Here is a 21,596-nt window from a genome sequence, read left to right on the forward strand (position 1 = left end):
TTTTCAGTTCGTGTTTCGATACTTGAGCATTCTGAAACATTTTCTTCATCAGGCTTGCACCATGTGTTTTCAGAGGTAAAACAATCATGTGAAATATAAATAATTCTGTCTATAACGTGAAGTGTGCACCGTGCTCTTCAACTGTATTTTGAGCGAGTGTGAGGAAGAAGGAAGGGCAGTAGCATTAAATTTTCAGAGTAAATGCATTAATAAACATTCCTTTATATTTAAACCCACAAAACGCTTGCTGCTGGTAATTATTATTCGCTTACTCAGGGATTAAGAAGCCTCTTCCTTTTCAAAAACCGCGATGATCATAGATAGTAAAGGAAGGAAACATGGACAGGGGTCTCAGTTCTCTCTTTCTCTCTCACATTCCTGTCTGTAACAAAAAAAATTAACTTGGAATGTGTATATGAAGTCCTCTGGGGACGTCTTGAATCTTTCAAAAGGTCTATATTATTGCAAACCTGTTCAGCCCATTTCAATCAATCCAACCTCAGCCACATCAGACAACCCCACAATGTGACTTATGTGAAAATAGATTGATTGGCACATTGAGATCTTCCACCTGACTTTGTAAAATAGCAACAATATATCCTACTAAGTCTAAACTCCCCTCCCTTCCATACAGGAATGTAGTACACCCCTTATGATCTCTGAATACTTACAATTTTGGTTTAAAATAGGTCTTTATATTGCTGTTTGCTGCACCAGCCACTGCAAAGTTACTACTCCCAGTATCGACCAGTATATTCATCTGTAGATAAAGGAGACACAGCTAGCATTACAAAGCAATGCATTCATTGGAAGAGAGAGGAGAAAGAACACAAGTACAGGATTTACACTATTAAGATTTCGTGCCTTCTGGAGAAAAGGCCAAACATTTGGTTAAAAGAAACACATTGGTGACGGTAAAAGGGGAAGGGTTTCATCTCCCACTCCAACAACAGCAGGAAGGCACTAAATTCTTTAAAAATGGGGACACTGGGACTCAATTCTTCCCTTTACGAGCAGGCCTATCTGTTACTGAAATAAAAGTAACATATTGTGGACGCTGGAAATCTGAAACAAGCACAGAGAATACTAGATAAACTCAGCAGGTCTGGCAGCATTAGTGGAAACAGAATAGGAAGGGTTTAGAGGGATATGGGCCAAATGCTGGCAAATGGGACTAGATTAATGCAGAATATCTGGTCGGCATGGACAAGTTGAACCGAAGGTTCTGTTTCCTGTACATCTCTATGACTAAGTCCAGTATGACTTTTGTTCTGAAGAGTCATCGTACTGGACTTCAAACATTAACTGTTTCTCTCTCCACAGATACTGCCAGACCAGTGTGCGTTCCTACTCATTATAGCTTAACCAGGATGCAAACATACAAATATACAAGGTGGAATAGGTAGTTCAGTCCCTCAAGTCTGCTCCGCCATTCAATAATCCGATCTGATTAACCTCATATCTACATTCCCATCCATCCTATAAAGTCTTTCATTCCCTTGCTTACCAAGAATCTCCAGACATTCCTCCATATCCGTGAGTGTTACATTTCCGAGAACCCCTGCGAACGATGAAATTTGCGAGTGCAGAGCCCATTAAAATTACAGGTTAAAAATAGCTTAAAAACCATGGATATGCGAGTTTTGCCATGGATGTTGGAATTTTGCTGCTATTTATTTTTCGGCGTAGATAGGGGAATTTGCAAGTCATGATCCCATGGATACAGAGGCTTTACTGTATCTATATCTGCCTTAAAAACAAAATCTAGCTTGTCCAACTTTTCCTCACAAGCCAAACCCCCGTTCTAGATGTTAGTCCGGTAAACCTTCACAGAACTGCCTTCAACACATTTACATCCTTCTTTAAAAAAGACAAACAGTATTGTGTATAGTACGGCAGATGTGGTTTTCTAAGTTCCCTGTATAGCTAATGTGTAACCTTATTACTTTGGTATTCAATTCCCCTCATGATAAACAACAACATTCTATGGGATAGTAAGAACTGCCAATGATGAAGTCAGAGACAACACAGTGTGGAGCTGGAGGAACACAGCAGGCCAGGGAGCAGGAAAGTTGACATTTCGGGTCGGGACACTTCTTTCCCGATTACTTGGCTTTACCTGCATATGAACCTTTTGTGATTCAAACATTAATACACACAGATCCCTCTGTACCACATGTCATTTAGATAGCCTATATCTTTTTAGTTTGGATAAAATGGGCAGTTTCACATACCCACACTATACTGCATTGCTACATCTTTGTTCACTCATTAACACATCTATATTCTTCTGCAGCATTCATATGTCTGCTTCACAATTTTCTTTCCTATCTAACTTTGTGTCCATCCCTTCATCCAAATTATTTATGGACAGTGTAAATAGTGGAGATCCCAGCACCAAACTCTGTTGCACACCATTTGTAAGATGCTGCCCATGTGAAAAAGATCCATATATACACACTGTCTGCTTTCTGTTACCCAGTCAATCATTTGTCCATGCAAGTATGCTACTGCCTACACTGACTACTTTTACTTTCCATAAAAACCATTGATATGGCACCTTATTAAATATCTTTTGCAAATCTAAATAGAGTATATACGGTTTCCATTTATCTATAATTTGGGTTACCTCAAGAAAACTTAAATAGATTGGTCAAAAGTCATTTCCCTTTCACAAAATGATGTTGACTCTGATTGTGTCTACAATAACTTCCATTGCAGCTTTGCACGTTTTCCCTGTGAGAGATGTGCAGCTAACTACCCTTTAGTTTCCCGCTTTCCGTTTCTCCCCTTTTTGAACAGATGAGTTACATTCGCTATCTTGAGATCTAAGAGACCACCTCCAAATCAACAGGGTGTTTTGGAAAATTAAAACCAATGCATCAATCATCTTACTAAGCTTCTCTTTTAAAACTTCAAGATTAAGTCCATCATGGACCCAGGCATTTCCCAGTCTGCAGCTCCAATAATGTACCCAGTACCACTTCTCTGGCAATTGTGATTTTCCTGAATTCCTTCCCATCGTCAGTTTCCTGATTTGGCACTCCTGTGCTGTTCCATATGTCCTCTGTGTTGAAAACTAATGCAAAACACTGTTCAATTCATCTGCTATCCCCTTTTATCCATTAATTCTCTGGAGACTTGCTACAGCAGCAATACTCACTTTGTTAACTTCTTTTGAAAAATATTTATAGAATCCTCTATCATGTTTTAATTTGTTTTTAGTTTTTGGTCATTCTTTGCTTTCTTTTATATTCTGTCCAATCTTTTGATCTACTACCCGTCTTTGTATATGTTGGCACTACCTTCTGCATTTTTATTTAAAAGCTGATTGCGGTCCATCCTTGGAATTTTTTGTACTCTTTGGGAATGTGTCCATTTTCGACATTCAAACTATCCTCTTGAATGTCTGCTGGAATACCTGTTTTGCTTCAACTGATGAAGGAGCTCTGAAAGCTTGTGATTTTAAATAAATCTGTTGGACTAAAGCCTGGTGTCATGTCTCTTCTGACTTTATACCTATCTTGAGCTGTCCTGTAACTAAATTTGCCAAATCACTTCGCTCAGTTCTGGTTTCACACTTTTATAATTACCACTATATAAATTTTTAAGAAATTTCAGACTCACTCTTCTCTCCGATAAACTGAACGTAAAATTTTGATCAGACTACAGTTGCTGCTGTTATGCACCAGGCCAAAACCCCTCAAAATATATTGAGAGGATAGTCTAGATCCTCACTTTTTCTGATTTTAAAGGTAAATGTAAGGCTTTGCATTCCAAAAGTAATTTCATTGGTAAAACTATGACTTTAAGCAAAACGCACTATTTTTACACAACAGTTAAAATACAGACAAAGTAAAAATTAAAGAAAGGAACTGACTTAACTGCAAGTCTATTGAAGTGCTGATAATAATTTATATATTAACTACTCCAATATAGCAATATACCATAAACACAACCTTGGTAAAGGCAGATTCAGTAAAATAGATTGTCTCACGTACAATTCCAGCAGCAGGAAGAGAACACCAGCTTTTAGCTGTAACAGAGAGAAGAATAAGAGATTCCATATCCAGCGGACCCCAGCAACTGCAGAAAGCTAAAACTAAAAATCCTGGTTCTGTGACAGCTTGACTCCATCCATTCAGGCTGCTTCTAATTTTCCAACATTTTAAATAAAAAATCCCCAAGGCCTCACAAGCGGTTTACTTTATCAACTCTGCACCTCTGTCTCGACCTTTCTTCAAAAAAAAAAAGGACAATATCCACGTTTCAAATATTTAGAATCATCACACTGCCATTAAGTCACTCCCTAACATTTTAGATTTTATTGTCAAGTGTACTCAAGTACAGAAGTACAGGAGTACATTGAAAAGTGTATAATTTTGCCACACATGGCACCATCTTAGGTACCAAAGTACTGAGGTACTAAAAGAAAGCCTTTGGTACAAAGCAACAAGAGAAACAAGTTATAGTCATAGAGATGTACGGCACGGAAACAGACCCTTCAGTCCAACTCGTCCATGCTGACCAGATATCCTAAATTAATCTAGTCCCATTCACCAGCATTTGGCCCATATCCTTCTAAACCCTTCTTATTCTTATACCCAGCCAGATGCCTTTTAAATGTTGTATTTGTACCAGCCTCCACCACTTCCTCTGGCAGCTCATTCCATACACGCTCCACCCTCTGCATGAAAAAGTTGTCCTTTAGGTCCCTTTTAAATCTTTCCCCTCTCACCTTAAACCTATGCCCTCTAGTTTTGGACTCCCACACCCCAAGGAAAAGACCTTGTCTATTCATGTTATTCATGCCACTCATGATTTTACAAACTTCTGTAAGGACACCCCTTAGCCTCTGATGCTCTAGAGAAAAAGTTAAGCATTATTTCATAGAATAGTAGAAAATAAAGAAATAGGTTATAGTTTACATTAAAGTCTTTTATAGTTTAAACCAGGAAAATAAATGAATAAGCTAAAAGTTCAACAGTCTTTGATGAGTTCTCTGCGTATCTCACTCGCCAGAAGGCCTCAGCTGTCTATCCCCAAAGCAGCTGCTGCAGATACTGTCGCCGCTGCTGAAACCAACGTCCTGCCATTCTCCCCCACTGTGTCAGAAACATGCCCAGGCATATTGAGATACCGCCATGAGTCACCAAGAGACTGACTAACATACCACTGAGAGACCAGGTTGCGAGCTGCCAAGACACCAGGGCTGGGAGCTGCTAGGAGACACCCAGTGACCAGAACAAGAGCCATCATAAGCCAAGAGGCCAGGGCCAGGGCCAGAGACAGGACCCACCACGAGCCACTGAGACACGAGGCCGAGACCCACCGAGAGACCAGGCTGAACGTCGCCACAAACCACCGGGAGACTGGGCCTGGACCAAAGTGGGAGAAGAAGGGAAAGGAACAGAAGGAGCAGAGAAGCTCCAGTTGTAGCATCCTAGTCTGCCACCATCTTGATCTTCACTGCAAGATCATTAATTAATCCTATTGCATTGCACAATATTTGGTCCAGTATAACCTGCTCTCTGGTCAGCTTCTGAACGTGTTGATGTAAATAAACTATCCCAAAAATATTCTGTGAAGTCCTTATCTAGGCTACTTTTGCTCATCTGATTTTGCCGATCTATATGTTATATAAAATCTCCTATTAATATTGCAGTGTCTTTCAAACAAGCCATCACTATTTAATGTTCCACCTACCATTTGATTGGTTAGGAGGCCTGTGCACCACTTGTACAAATACTTCTTGCTTTTATCATTTCTCGTCTCTGCCCAAATTACTTTTACATCCTCGTTTCCGGAAATAAGGTTATCCTTTTCTATTATGCTTTTTGTTTATTCATTGCTGTGATGTGGATGATACTGGCTGGTTAAGTGTTTATTGTCCATCCCTAATTCCCTTGATCTGCGCAGCATGCTAGGGGCAATTGAGAGAGCCATTAGGACTGAACAACATTGCTATGAGTCTGGATTCATATGTAAACCAGACTGGGTGAGGATGGCAGATTCCCTTCCCTAAAAAGGACATTAGTGAACCAGATATTTTGTTTCTATATTTAAGAAAAGACCATGGTTACATGGTCACTGTTTGGTTAGCTCAATTCCAGATTTTTATTGTATTCTTATTTCACGACACGCCATGGTGGGACTTGAACTGATGGCATCAGAATATTAGCCTGAGTTTCCAGATTACTAGTCCACTGACATTCCAAAATGCCCTTTTGCTCCGCTCACTGAATTGCTTCTTGTACAACAATGCCACGGTCAATTCGTTCATCCAAATAAGCGGAAAAAATCTCAAATGTTTTGAACAGTTGCAGAGGCTACGAAACCTGCTGACTGGGTCACCTTACCTGCCTCACGTGTAGTCACCCTCTACTGTTCCTGCACGCTGACCAAATTGGATGACCATATGTTACTGGGGTGTAACTGCATCCTGTTACAAAGAGTCTAAATAACCGTCCCCCTCCCTGATGAGTTGCTGTGTCTGTAGTTAGGCTTCTAACTCAAAACTCTGAGCCAAAGCTGCTCAAACTTTGAATATTTGCTGCAGATGTATTCGCTTTGTACCAAACTAGCTTCAAGGAGCTCTCAAATGCTGAAGCCTATGATACGTCATCCGTTCTATTATCCATAATGGGTTCCAATGGACTATTTAATTGTTTTATTCAATTATATATTGATTCATTCATTGATGTATTTATTAACTTACACCAGTTGCTATATAATGTTGAACCTTGCGTATAGAACAAACCTTTGTGATTTAAGAGATATTCGCCAAATAACAAGCTTCTTCTCCTGTAACAGAGTAAGAACCAATTTCTTGGAGGCTTAAAATGTTCAGGAAAGGCACCAGAGTACCTCTTTCCTGTCTTCTCCTAACTCCCTTCGTAATTTAACTCTATTTTTAGTTGTACACAACTGCTAAGTCACATAAAGTTGGCTACTTTTATATACTCTAACACAAATGACCTATCTGATCCACTGAGTGAATAACCAGTTCCAACTGCTTTCTAGAATTTAACCTATTTTTCCAATCAACTTGTTCAGAGATGTTATTACACATCTCTGGAGCAAGTGGGACTTGAACACGGGCCTCCTGGTCCAGGGGTAGGGACACTGGTGTTGTGTCACAATAGGGCCCTTCCAACTGCTTTCCTAATAAAGTTAAACTGCTCTACCACTTAAAGCCTTGTTAAAGTCCTTGCTCAAGGCTGAAAACTGCAGAATTTAAAACTGTAGATTTCAATTAAATGTCAACTACAAACAAAATTAATTTCGGATAAGAAAAGAGATTGCCTTACCCATGAACTGAAAACATTCTGTCCTACACCATGGTGACAGGGAGGGTCAGCAACTAACTCAATCTTGACAACCAGGTCAGTAATTATAATATTTAAAAGTAATCTACACCCCTCAAGTTTTAACTATTATGCAGATTAAATTACAACAGACAGGATTTCCCATGGTTTGGGAGACTCAGCAACAGGAGGGAGGCAAGAACTACCAGATACGGCTATCGGAGGATAGCAAGATGACCTTGCTTTCACCTCACACCACTTCCCAGCCATAAATCATCTCGTGCCCCCTAAATCCAATCTCAACAGAGATCCCTGCCCCGGCCTTTCCCACCCCCATGACCAGACCTCATTTCTTCATCATCAAAAAAAAGAAGTTGGCAAGGTGAGCACTAAAGAAAGAGACAGGAAGCTGTTATATGCCCTTTAGAGGAAGGAGAGGAGCTGAAATGAGATGTTGTGGGGTTAGGATACTATATTTGAAGCACAAATCAAAAGGCAAATTTATTTGACTACAACTTAATAGTTATTTCAAATTCTCATTTCCTCCACTCCTTTATTTGCTTTCAGTAATTGTTAAAATATCTGTTCAAAGTTCACTTCATCATACCCATATCAGTATTCATAGAGTGATACAGCCCAAAATGCCATTCAACTCCACACATAGATTGCAGATTTGGGCAGCGCAATGGCAGACAGAGTTTAATCAGGACAAATGTGAGGTGATGCAATTTGTAAGATCAAATTCAGGTGCAAATTATACAATAAATGACAGAACCCTTAGGGGCATTGACATACAGAGGGATATGGGCATATAGGTCCACAGATCCCCAAAAGTAGCAATACAGGTGGCTAAGGTGGTCAAGAAGACCCACATCACGCTTGCCTTTATTGTCTGGGGCATCGAATACAAAAGTTGGCGAGTTATCATACAGCTGTAACAAACTTTAGTTAGGCCACATTTGGAATTTTGCCTCCAGTTCTCATCATCACACTCCCAGAAGGACGTGCATGCTTTGGACAGGATGCAAAGAAGGTTTACCAAAGTATTGCCCGGTCTGGAGGGTTTTAGGTATGAGCAGAGGACGGATAAACACGGATTGTTTTCACTGAAAAGTGAAGGCTGAGGGGTGCCCTGACAGAAGTCTATAAAATTATGAGAGGCATAGATAGGGTGGATAGTCACAGACGTTTTCCCCAGGGTGGAAAGGTCAACTACAAGATGGCACAGGTTCAAGGTGAGATGGGGAAAGGTTTCGGTGAGAAGTTTCTCCCCACAGAACACATCACCAATAGGGATTTTTTCCTATTCATTTGTGGGATGTGGGCATTACTGGCTGGCCAGCATTTCTTGCCCATCCCTAATTGCCCTTGAGAAGGTGGTGGTGAGCTGCCTTTTTGAACCACTGCAGTCCTCCTGCTGTGGGTTGACCCACAATGCTATTCAGCAGGAAATTCCAGGATTTTGATCCAGCAACAGAGATGGAACAGTGATATATTTCCAAGTCAGGATGGTGAGAGGCTTAGAGGGGAACTTGGAGATGGTGGTGTTCTCATATGTCTGATGCCCTTGTCCTTCTAGATGGAAGAGGTCATGGGTTTGGAAGGTGCTGATTGAGGATCTTTGGTGAATTTCTGTAGTGCATCTTGTAGATAGTACACACTGCTGCTACTGGGCGTCATTGGTTTGTGGATGTATTGCTAATCAAGCGGGCTGCTTTGTCCTGGATGGTGTCAAGCTTCTTGTGTGTTGTTGGGGCTGCACTCATTCAGGCGAGTGGGCAGTATTCCATCACACTCCTGACTTGTGCTTTGTCGATGGTGGACAGGCTTTGAGGAGTCAGGAAGTGAGTTACTCGCCACAGTATTCCCAGCTTCTGGCCTGCTCTTGTAGCCACTGTGTTTGTGTGGAGAGTCCAGTTGAGTTTCTGGTCAATGATAACACCCAGGATGTTGATAGTGGGGGATTCAGTGATGGTAACACCATTGAATGTTAAGGGGTGATGGTTAGATTGTCTCTTATTGGTGATGGTCGTAGCCTGGCATTTGTGTGGTGCGAATACCACTTGTCAGCCCAAGCCTGGATATTGTCTAGATCTTGTTGCATTTGAATATGGACTGCTTCAGTATCTGAAGAGTCATGAATGGCACTGAACATTGCACAATCATTGGCGAACATTCCCACTTCTGACATTACAATGGAGGGATGGTCATTGATGAAGCAGCTGAAGAATGGGCAGAGGACATTACCCTGAGGAACTCCTGCAGAGATGTTCTGGAGCTGAGATGATTGACCTTTAACAACCATGATCATCTTCCTATGTGTCAGGTATTACTCCAACCACCTGAGATTTTGCCCCCTGATACCCATTGATTCCAGTTTTGCTTGGGCTCCTTGATGCCACACTTGGTCGAATGCAGCCTTGATATCAAGGGCTGTCACTCTCACCACACCTCTGGAATTCAGCCCTTTTGTCCATGTTTGAACCAAGGCTGCATTGAGGTCAGGAGCCGAGTGGCCTTGGTGGAACCCAAACTGGGCCTCACTGAGTAGGTGCTGTTCGATAACACTGTTGATGACATCTTCCATCACTTTACTGTTGACTCAGAGTAGACTGATGGGGCGGTAATTGGCCTGGTTGGATTTGTCCTGCTTTTTGTGTACATGACGTACTTGGGCAATTTTGCATATTGTTGGGTAGATACCAGTGTTGTAGGTGTACTGGAACAGCTTGGCTAGGGGAGCGGCAAGTTCAGCACTATTGCCAGAATGTTGTCAGGGCCTAAATAAGGATTAGGAATTGACACAGGCTTGGTGGGCCAAAGGGCCTATTCCTTTGCTGTATTGAATTAAATGGAATTGAAAATAAAAAAATTGTGTTTTCTTTAATCTTCAATTTTCTTGGCAGATGGAACATAATGTGGGTAAATATAATGTTGTATACTTTGGTGGGAAGAATAGAGGAGCTGAATTTTATTCAAGTGGAGAAAGACTGCAGAAAACTAAAGAACAAGACACTAGGGAGCTGAGAGAAACAGAGGGATTTTTGGGGTGCTTGTCCACAGACCCCTGAAGGTGGCAGGACAGGTTAGTTAAGAAGGTATATGGGAGACTTGCCTTTATCAGTCATGGCATAGATTATAAAGAGCAGGGAGATAATGTTGGAACTGTACAGAAATTTGTTTAGGGCACAGCTGGAGTACTACGTGCAGTTCCAGTCACTGGACCATAGGAAGGATGTGGTTGTACTGGAGGGTGTGCAAAGGACATTCACCAGGATGTTGCCTGGAATGGAGCAGTTCAGTGATGATGGGCTGTTTTCTTTGGAGCAGAGAAGGCTGACGGGGAGTCTGACAGAGGTCTATAAGATTATGAGGGGCATGGACAAGTGGATAGAAAACAGCTGTTGCCTTTATTTGAAGGGTCAATAACAAGGAGGCATAATTTTAAAGTGGAAGGCAGGAGGTTTAGAGGGGATTTGAGGTAAACCTTTTTTCACCCACAGGGTGATGGGAATCTGGAATGCACTGGCTGGGAGGGTAGTCAAGGTGGGAAACATCACAACCGTTAAAAGAAAACGTACTCGGATGAATGATTGAAGTGTCATAACATTCAAGGCTATGGACCGAGGACAGGTAGTTGCATATTTTTAGCATTACAGACACGATAGGTCGAAGGACCGCTTCTGTACCACATGACTTAAGATTCTAACAGAAGGACTAGGGAGTCCTCGTGCATGAATTACAAAATACTAGCAGCCAAGTTCAGCAGGTAATAGGAAAGACAAATGGAGTGTTGGCCTTTATTTCAAAGGGAACAGAGTATACAAGTAGGAAGGACTTTGCTATAACTGTAAAAGGCACTCGTTAACTAGAATATTGGGAACAGTTTTGGGCCCCTTATGTAAGGAAAGATACACTTGCATTGGAAGCAATCCGGTGAAGGTTCACTACGCTGATACTAGGTATGGAAGGACTGTCTTACGAGTAGAGGTTGAGTAGGTTAGGTCTGTACTTGTTGGAATTTAGAAGAATGAGAGGTTATTGAACCATACAAGAATCATAGAGGCCTTGACAGGGTAGACATGGAAAGGTTGTTTCCCCACGTGAGTGAGTCTAGGGCAAAATCTTACAAGAAGGGGTCGCACATTTATGAGATGATAATGAGGAGGAGTTTCTTCTGAGACAGTGGTAAATTCTGTGCAATTCTTTACCACATAGGGCTGTCAAGGCTGATCATTAAGTATATTCAAAGCTGAGATAGACAGATTTTTAATCACTAAGAGAATCAAGAGGTATTGGAAAATGCAAGAAAGTGGAGTTGAGGATTACCAGATCAGCCATGATCTCATTGAGAGGCAGAGCAGACTCGATGGGCTGAGTGGCCTACACTGCTTTTCTCTTGTGTCAGCATACCTACTCAAGTTCTGCATTTTCCAGACAAGGGTCAGTTAGCTGCATTCTCATTTTGGAGTTAGATTTGTACGTTTAAATTCTGTTCCAAGTCCTGAGCACAGTATCTATTGACATTCCTAATAGGAATACTGTACTATCAAGTACTATGTTTCAGATAAACATTAAACGACTGCCACTTTCAGATGGGCATGAGTGAGCCCAAGGCACAATTCGAAGTACAGTCAGGGAGTTCTCCAGGATGTTCTAGACAATATGGGTGGCACGGTGGTTCAGTGGTTAGCACGGCTGCCTCACAGCACCAGGAACCAGAGTTTTAATCCACCCCTTCGGGCGACTGTCTGTGTGGGTTTCCTCTGGGTGTTATGGTTTCCTCCCACAGTCCAAAGGTGTGCAGGCTAGGTGGATTGGCCAAGCTAAATTGCCCGTAGTGTTGAGGGATGTACAGATTAGGTGGGTTTATAGAGGGATGGGTCTGAGTGGGATGCTCTGTGAGACGGTGTGGATTTGTTGGGCCAAAGGGCCTGTTTCCACACTGTAGGGATTCTATGAATATAAATCAATAACACTACAACCAATGTTTTTTGGCTATCATTACAGTGCTCTGTGGAAACTTGCGTGCATGAATTAATGCTGTGTTGACTACACTAAAACCGTGACTACACTTTCAAAATATATCACCAACTGTGAAGCAGAGATATCCTGAGGTTGCAAAAGGCCCAAATTAGATGTGGTCTTTTAGAAAGGAGGCAGGAAAATGGGACTTTTGGCAAAGGGTGGAGGAATGTGCCCTTTAAAAAAAGGATATTGTGTACCACTAGGTTCTGTGCCAATGTACACAAATTACAGTCTCATCAGCCGGCTTTCAGAACCATAGTAGTTGGTCAATTAGTCCTGAAAATCACAACATAGGACACACAGCCTGTCTATTAAACATTGTATGGAGGAGTTGAAGACCTACCTCAATTTTTTTTTTTGGCAAAACACTGCTATTCTTTTGAATTCTGGAATTACTTTTACCAGCAGCTTCAGCACAACGCCACACAGAAAATAATTCCGTCAGTAGGAGGCAAAACAAGAGATGGGTCTGTGAAACGCATTGTTAAAATCCCAGTCACATGGGAGAAAACACCGACAGCCAACACGATGGTCACATGGAACCATGTGATGTACGATTATTGAAACTGTCTTTATTTAGCAGATAAAGAGCCCTGAAGTCTAGATTTCAAAGACAAAGTAGATGGAGTTGCAGGCTGGAAATTTTAAGAAGTAATTCAGGCATGCATCAAGGGATTCAGATGACTTAAAAATGCAGATCATATTACTGCGTTGTAAGAGTTCCTGCCTCATTGCTCACAGTGAATCAGAGATTATGCTGTTAATGGTTGGTCTCTCATAATCATTGAACCTACAATTAGGCAAAGGAATAATTCAGCTGTAAAGCTTATAAGTTCAAATTGCTGTTAAATTATATATTTAAATTTTGCTTTTAATGCAGCAAAGCGTTGAGGAGGTTTAAACAAAGTCACTCATAAGGATTCATTAGGAGAGGAAAAGGTGGATTTTAATCAGCATCTTCAAACTCCGATAAAGAGCAAGATCAAAATAGAGAGAAGATCTATATTTGCTGTCTCTCTTTTGTTTGAATATAGGGATTAACCAGCTGCCCAACTGCTGGTACATCTCAAGCAGTTAAAGACTCTCTTACTGCTCATCAGTGCGTTAGAAATCTTTTTCCCAGTCTCCTCTTGCTTGAAGAGCCGATGAAGGCATGATGGGCCAATTGCCTCTTTTGGCGTCATAACAATTTTGTGATTCTTTGACTATAAACATCATCAATACCCAATATCTTTGAACATTTTCTTGCCTCATTACAATTCTGTGAAGTGCGGTGGGAAGTATTTTCAACATGAAACTTGCTGCAAAATGGAAGCTGTAGTATTCATCTGTCTGGTTTATAATTAAAGCCTTCAATTTTACTTTGGTCATCTCAGACAACAGCATGATGCTGGTATAATTACTTCAAATGCTCACAAGGGAAAAGCGAGTCATTCAGAATAACAACTATATGGTATTCTTAATCAAGTCAGCATTTATTTATATTTCTCACAGAGAATCCTTTCTGCTGGGTTTAGGAAGATTGTTTTTCTTTATGCCAGTGTAAAAGTGTGTTCGTTATTTTTGGGTCATGACTGCTCAGTTTCAGTTCATTGGTTCTTTGTCATTTTGCACGTTGAACACTATATGTTGAAAACGGTATCCCACTAACCCTCTATACTGATCTGTTGAGCAATTCCACAAACTTCTCGGGTTTGTCATTTTAAAAATATCTGCTTAAATTCATAATTCACTGCCTCAAATTTTTGGTATCATGTTATCAACCATTAATGACCCACACCAGAGCAAAAAAAAGTTACAAAATGGTCATTTCATAAACCGGAGGAGGAAAAGTCCAATTTAATTTTTACAACTTTTAGTTCAGCACGTTGGTTAAAATCTACTGCAGCTCAATCTGAATAACTGAAAAATTGATGCGAAATTTAACTAAGTGTGATAAGACTTTTTTTAAAAAAAGTTTATGGGATATGGGCATTGATGGCTCAGCCAGCATTTACTGTCCATTCCTACTTGCCCTTGAGAAGTTGGTGGTGAGCTGTCTTTTTGAACTGCTGTAGTCCATGTGCTATAGGGAGACCCACACTGACATTTGGGAGGAAATTCTAAGATTCTGACCCAGTCATAGTGAAAGAATAATGATATATTTCCAGGTCAGGGTGGTGACTGTCTTGGAGGGCAGCTTGCAATTGATGGCGCTCCCACATATCTGCTGTCCTTGCTCTCCGAGATAGTAATGGTCATGGGTTTGGAAGGTGCTGTTTAAAGGAGCCTCAGTGAATTTCTGCAGTGTACCTTACAGACAGTACATACTGCTGCTAATGAGCGTCAGTGGTGGGCACTGAATAGCACCACAATCAACTGGGCTGCTTCGTCCTGGCCGGTATTGAAAGCGTTGTTGGAGCTGCACTCATCCAGGCAAGAGCGGAGTACTCCAATACACTCCTGACTTGTGCTTTGTACACCAGGGACGAGCTTTGGGGAGTCAGGAACTGAGTTACTCGCTGCAGCATTCCTAGCCTCTGACCAGCTCTTGTAGCCACTGTATTCACATATGCAAGTCCAGTTCAGTTTCTGGTCAATGGTCAGGGTTAAGGTTATTGAATGTTGATCATGGGGAATTCATTATTGGTATCAACATTGAAAGTCAGGGGAATGTGGTTATTGTCTAGCATTTGTGTGGTGTGATTGTTACTTGCCAGTTTTCAGGCCAAGACTGGATATTGATTTGAACACGGACTGCTTTAGTACCTGAGTCGTTGCAAATGGTGCTGAACATGTTTGCTGATGATTGCGCAATGCCCACTTCTGACCTTATGATGGAGTAAGGTCATTGAAGATGGTTGGGCCTAGGACATTAACCTGAGGAACTCCTGTAGGAATGTCCAGGAGCTGAGATCGCTGACCTCCAACAACCACTCTCATCTTTTGTGGTAGGTATGACCTCAGCAAATGAAGAGTTTTACCCTGGAATTCCCATCGATTCCAGTTTTGCAAGGGCTCCTTCATGCAACACTGTCAAATGATTTCAAGGATTATCATACCCACCTCACCTATAGAATTCAGCTAGTCAGCTCAAGTGAGTTGTTTAATTGTCCATCACTAATTACAACTGAATGTGGCACGACCAAAGTGATTAGACCTGATCAATTGATCGGAGGATTGCTGAGCTCTATCACTTGCTGTTTGGCATGCAAGCAGTCCTGTTTTGTAGCCTCACCATATTGATACCTCATTTTTAGGTACGTCTGGTGTTCCCCTGGCATGCTCTCCTGAATTCTCCATTGAACCAGGATTGATGGTAATGGTAGGGTGGGGGATATCTGGGCAATGAGATTGCAGATTGTGTCGGAGTATAATTCTGCTGCTGCTAATGGCCCACAGCATCTCGTGGATGTCCAATCTGAGGTGTTAGATCTGTTCAAACTTTGTCCCATATACCATAGTGATAATACTTATATCATATTGTGTGGTATTATCACTGTGAAGGTAGGATTTTGTCTCCACAAGGACTGTACAATGGTCACTATGGTTACTATTTCTGTTATGGACAGATGAATGTGCAGCAGGCAGATTGGTAAGGATGAGGTGAATTATGCTTTTCCCTCATGGTTCCCTCACCACTTGCTGCAGACCCAGTCTAGCAGCAGTGTCCTATGGGACCCAACCAGCTCGATCTACCAGCTACCCAGCACTGGAGGATATTGACATCGCTCACCCAGAGTACATTCTATACCCTTTCCGCCATCAGCACTTCCTCTAAACATGTTTGAACATGGAGGAGCACTTATTCATCAACAGAGGGAGGACAGTATATACTAATCAGCAGGAAATTTCTTTGGCTATGTTTTCTTGATGCCATGAGACTACATCAATTCCAGAGTCAATGTTGAGGATCCCAGGGGAACTCCCTCCCAACTGTATACCACTGCGCCTCCACCTCTGCTGGCTCTGTCCTGCCAATGGGCCTTATACCCAGGGATGTTGATGGTGGTGATGGAGACAGTAATACTCAGAATCATACCTTACAGATAAACGTCATAGCTGTTGCTTGACTGGTCTCAGACTCGTCTGCCAATTTTGGCCTGAGCCCCCAAATGTTAGAAAGGAGGATTTTTCAAGAGGGCTATATTTGCCATTCTATTTCACACTACTGCCAAAACACAAAATTTGGTATATGTTCTAGCAACAGTCTATTTTTGGAGAGCAAGAACTTTTCCTTTCTCATCTCTCCATGCATTGGAATAATGTACAACATAGCCAGAAAATGTGATTGCTGTAACATTGCTCACAAGAGAAGAATGTTACCAATATTAACTGAGTGTATGTTAAATTTGTCAAACTGGCAACAAATATGATTAAAAAAATAACACACTGTTCATTCGTTACTACAACAAACAGCTGCCTGGAGGTTAGAATGTCTACTCCAATTCATTAAGATGTTGCTGATCTTAAATGGAAGGATTTTGAGTCTGTTTTTCTTCGGAAGAAGAATCATTCACATATGGGCATCGCTAACCATTGTCTTAGTGATACACAAAGAACAGAGGAAATTTTTTAAAAATTCATGGATGGAATGTGGGCATTACTATTGCCCAGCTCTAACTGGGCAGTTAAGAGTCAATCACATTGCTGTGGGTGTGGAGTCACATGTAGGCCACACCAGGTCAGATTGGCAGATTTCCTTCCCTAAAATAATTAGTGAATCAGGTGGGTTTTTACATCTAAATTGACGTGGTTGTCATTAGACTAGTTTTTTATTCCACAATGTTTTTCTTGACTTCATTCCATGGTGGGATTTGAAGCATGTATCCAGAACAGGCGGCATGGTGGCTCAGCGGTTAGCACTGCTGCCTCACAGCGCGAGGGACCCGGGTTCATTTCCACCCTCAGGCAACTGTCTGTGTGGAGTTTGCACATTATTCCCATGTCTGCATGCGTTTCCTCCAGGTGCTCCAGTTTCCTTCCACAGAACAAAGATGTGCAGGCTAGGTAGATTGGCCATGCTAAATTGCCCATAGTGTTCAGCGTCGTGTAGATTAGGTGCGTTAGCCATGGGAAATGCAGGATTACAGGGAAAGGATCTGGGTGGGTTGTTGTTCAGAGGGCCAGTGTGGACTTGTTTGGCCAAAGGGCCTGTTTCCACACCGTAGGGATTCTATGAACATTGGCCTGTGTTTGACATATCATGTTATGGCTGTATAGGACATTGGTGAGCCCAGTTTTGGAATATTGCATTCAATTCTGCTGTCCCTGTCGTAGGAAAGATGGTTGCTAAATTTGAAAGGGGTCAGAAAAGATTTGCAAGCATATTGCCAAGGTTGGATGTTTTGAGCTGTAGGCAGAGGCTAAATAGGCAGAGGCTACTTTCCCTGGAACATCAGAGGCTGAGGGGTGACCTGATAGAAGTTTATAAAATCATGCAAGCATGGATAGGGTGAATAGGTAAGGTCTTTACCTCAGGGTAGGAGAGTCCAAAACTAGAGGGCAGAGGTTTAAGGTGAGATGGAAGAGATATAAAAAGGGACCTAAGGGGCAACTTTTTCTCACAGTGTGTGGCATGTGTATGGAATGACCTGCCAGAGGAAGTGGTGGAGGCTGGTACAATTACAACATGTAAAAGGCATCTGGATGGGTACATGAATAAGAAGGATTTAGAGGGATATGGGCCAAATGCTGGCAAATGGGACTAGATTCATGCAGAATATCTGGTGGGCATGGATGAGTTCGACTGATTCTACGACTCTATTTCCACTACCTCCACTCCTAAGTTAACACAGCAGGGCAAGTGAATCAAGATGTCTGAGAGCCTTTCAAGGGAATGAGAGGGCTGAATTTCATATGCAAGGGAGTGTCTAAGTCTCCATTAATGGCTACACTGATTAATTGAGTCTCCAGACCTACATTTTAGATCTAAATCAAAGCTCTCAACAATCGATCCAGAGCAAACTGATCTTGCATTTCTTAAGTTTCAAGCTCATGCATCATTGGAGGTGAATATCCTCAAAAAAAAACTCTTTCCAACCTCTCAGCACCACACAAATCCAAAAGTAGAACAAACCAACAAACAAAGGAAAAATATTTGACCATACTTTGAAAAGTGAAGTGCACTCAGTTAAACAGGCTTTTATTTTAAGAAAATGCAGATATGTGCTTTCTAAGTCTGTTTTAACCTCAAAACGTTGCTGGAAGTCTGATTGCTTAACATCACCTGGGAGAATGGTCAGAGGGCTAAAAGTGCATCACTCTTCCTTAACGAACACAATTATTTCTCAAATCTTTATAGACAGATGGAGAATTGGAAAGAGGGCAAATTACAGTGTCTGCTGTTCACTGTGAAATCAGGCACAGAAACAGAAATGAAAGTGAAGGAAAGAAAGTTTGAATTGAGGTGAGCACATGCTTAAGGAAGGTTGCCACTTAATAGTCTTTTTTTTGACATCTCCCGAAATAATTCACCATCTTAACACATTCAATGTGTTTAACTGCTGGGCTAATTAGCGACTGACGGTTAGTGCAACCCTGTAATTAAATTTTCAAAAACACAGCTATTAATGGCCCATCATAACTTTTTGTGGTGAGTTTAAAGGCACAACACAGCAAACCTCAGGCAATCCACAGAAATGAAGGGAGGGGGGCGTGGGCGAAGGTCTAAGGGCATATATTGCCGTCTATCGAATTGGTGCTAAACAGCCAGCAATTCGCAACAGCTGATAAGCGGCTGTCCCGTACCACTGAGCAGCAAACAAACATTCTTAGACAGGACTTAAAGCAAGAACGCATCGTGTGTCATAATTCCCTCAGACTCAGTTGTTGCAACGCAGCATCTGGGTCCAAAAAAAATATACAAAGCTGGGGAGTGGACGGCTAAGAGAGAGGGCCATAAATTGGACACCACCCAATAAGAGTTGCAGAGGATTTCAAACATGTCAAGACTTAAGGCCACTTTATATCGTAAACGGTTCCTTATAGAGCACTTGGAGAGCAAAATGTCCCTTTATTAAAAAAAAACATGTTCAAGTCAACTTTTTTCCGTCATTTTAATTTTTTTTTAAATGACCATTTCTCACCTTTTGTACAGGCGTCCCGATCAACACTTCCAGATAGTAGCCTCTCCCTACATCTCCTTTCAGATTGTTGAGCATATTGAAGAAGCTCACAGCCCCTGCAGACTGAGAGGCGAACGAGATACCGCCCAACAGTGAGCTCCGTTTGTCTATGAGCACCTCTCCTGAGCCGTTGTAAGTGGAAATCTTCAGAGGCAATAAAAGGTTTTCGCCTTGGCACAACCCGAATGCAGACAGTAACAGGAAAGTTGCAAGTAACTTCATTTCGCTTGCCTGCTCCCCTCCCTCCCAAAAAAAAACAAAAAGTAAATTTACAGCCTCTTTCACTTGACCAACACAAAAACCCCCTCCTCATGTAGTTTGTCTATTTCAGCTTGACATCGCGGCTTTAGAGTTTGTTTGGAGACTTCAGGTCTCTTAAAAGAAATTTCACCCACTGTGATTTCTTTTCTCCTCGAACCACAAGCTAATGAAAAGTAAATCGCACACCGGCCGGGATGAAACGTTTAAGACCGACACTCATCCACCGTCCCAGAATGGACTTCCCCAAACTTCACTTTAAAAACGGATGTGACGACCAGCTGAACGGGAAAAGTTTGTTGAAGTTGTGCAAAGTGAAGGTCAGTCCCCTAGTGGATAATCTGGAACAGAGCTATTAGTGTCCTGAATCTGCAGATAGTTTCCTCCTACCCTGTTAACACTGATAAAACCTTTAGTTCTCTCCGGACAGTGACTTGAAAGGAATTCGGGGATTTACATATACATATTAATCAATTAAAACTTTCTAACTGATTAAAGATTTAACAGCATTTTCAGTTTGTTTAATATATCCTCATCAGCTGTGTGACCCTTTGATCTTTTACTTATAAATTCTGTGTCTGATGCAACGTCTCTCACTAACACCTGAAGGAGTAAGACTCCGAAAGCTTGTGTTTTCAAATAAATCTGTTGGACTATAACCTGATGTCATGTGATTTCTGACCTTGTCCACCCCAGTCCAACATCAGCACCTCCACATCATGTCTACCCTCTGTTGTTTTGAGACATTTTTGGGGGTTGGGTGAAATGGGAAGGGGTAAATCTCTCTTGGCCACTGAAGAGGAGGAACACAATTTTTGCAATGTGAAAACTTACCAACCTGAAACCTTAACTGCTTTCAGAAGAAAGGTCATTGAACCAGAAATATTAACTCTGCTTTCTCTCTACCGATGCTGCCTGACCGACTGAGTTTCTCTAACAATTCCTGTTTTTGTTTCTGAAATCTTAATTCTTGTTTCTCTGTGGAGAAAAAACAGAGTTAGTGTGTGGAGTCCAGTGACCCAAAATTAACTCTCTTTCTCTAAATGTAATCATAGAATCCCTACAGTGTGGATAGAGGCCATTCAGTCCATCGGGTCTGCACATCCCTGTACGTTATGGGCTATTTCCCGTGGCCAGTCCACCTAACCTGCACACCTCCAGACTGTGGGAGCAAAACGGAGCACCCGGAGGAAACCCACGCAGACACAGGGAGAATGTACAAATTCCACACAGCCCAAGGCTGGCAGATGCAACCAGACTTGCTGAGTTTCTCCAGCACATTTTCTTCATTTTAGATTTCCAACTTCCACAGTTCTTTGTTTTGTCAATTTTTTTCTGTGTTTCCAAGGTTTTGCTAGTTCTGTTTTTTATTATATTTTCGATTTCAGTTTCCTAGCATCTGCAAATCTTTTGCTTCTGCTCAGATGTGCTTACTCATTGAATGAATGGTGCCTCTGAGTCCAAACTTCATGGACGTGAGGTTCACTGCAGAGACTCAGTAACAAGTCATCATTTTCATTACAGTACCTATCGAAACCTCCAAATGACCATGTGGAGCAAGCTCCAAGAGATGCAAGACTCTTGGCTGAATCTGAAAATAAAATGGGCTTCAGTCATCTGTGGAGCCAAAGACTTGGAAGAGATTCAATGATGTTTTGAAATCTGCCAACTGGTCTCAGTCTACTGGTTTATCACCAATCCTTAGAGTGGGAGGGTAAACCCAGCTCACAGGAAAACCACAAATTCCAGAAAGCTTGGCAGAGCACTCAATCAACCCTTCATTCCTTAATGAAGATGTGTCCAACAAGGATGTCACTGGATCAATCAAAACTTCTCTCAAAGATCCTCACAGGCTGTTAGAAATGACAAATACAAGCAAACTCCCACGTATCAGCAA

The 21,596-nt window shown here is 41.7% G+C and overlaps 1 protein-coding gene across 1 annotated transcript in view; it reads right to left on the reverse strand.

Moving 5' to 3' along the window:
• LOC109919762 (beta-secretase 2) overlaps positions 1 to 20,105 on the reverse strand; it is an 80,069-nt gene extending 59,964 nt beyond the window's left edge. Inside the window, exons 1-2 of the mRNA XM_048603033.1 lie at positions 19,403 to 20,105; positions 672 to 760 (exon numbers count right to left, since the gene is read on the reverse strand). Of these exons, the coding sequence (XP_048458990.1) occupies positions 672 to 760; positions 19,403 to 19,663 (350 nt within the window). The 5' untranslated portion in view covers positions 19,664 to 20,105. The remainder of the gene's footprint in view (positions 1 to 671; positions 761 to 19,402) is intronic.
• Between the last annotated feature and the right edge of the window lie 1,491 nt (positions 20,106 to 21,596).

This window comes from Rhincodon typus, chromosome 11 (genome assembly GCF_021869965.1).
Source record: "Rhincodon typus isolate 14 chromosome 11, sRhiTyp1.1, whole genome shotgun sequence".
NCBI lineage: Eukaryota > Metazoa > Chordata > Chondrichthyes > Orectolobiformes > Rhincodontidae > Rhincodon > Rhincodon typus.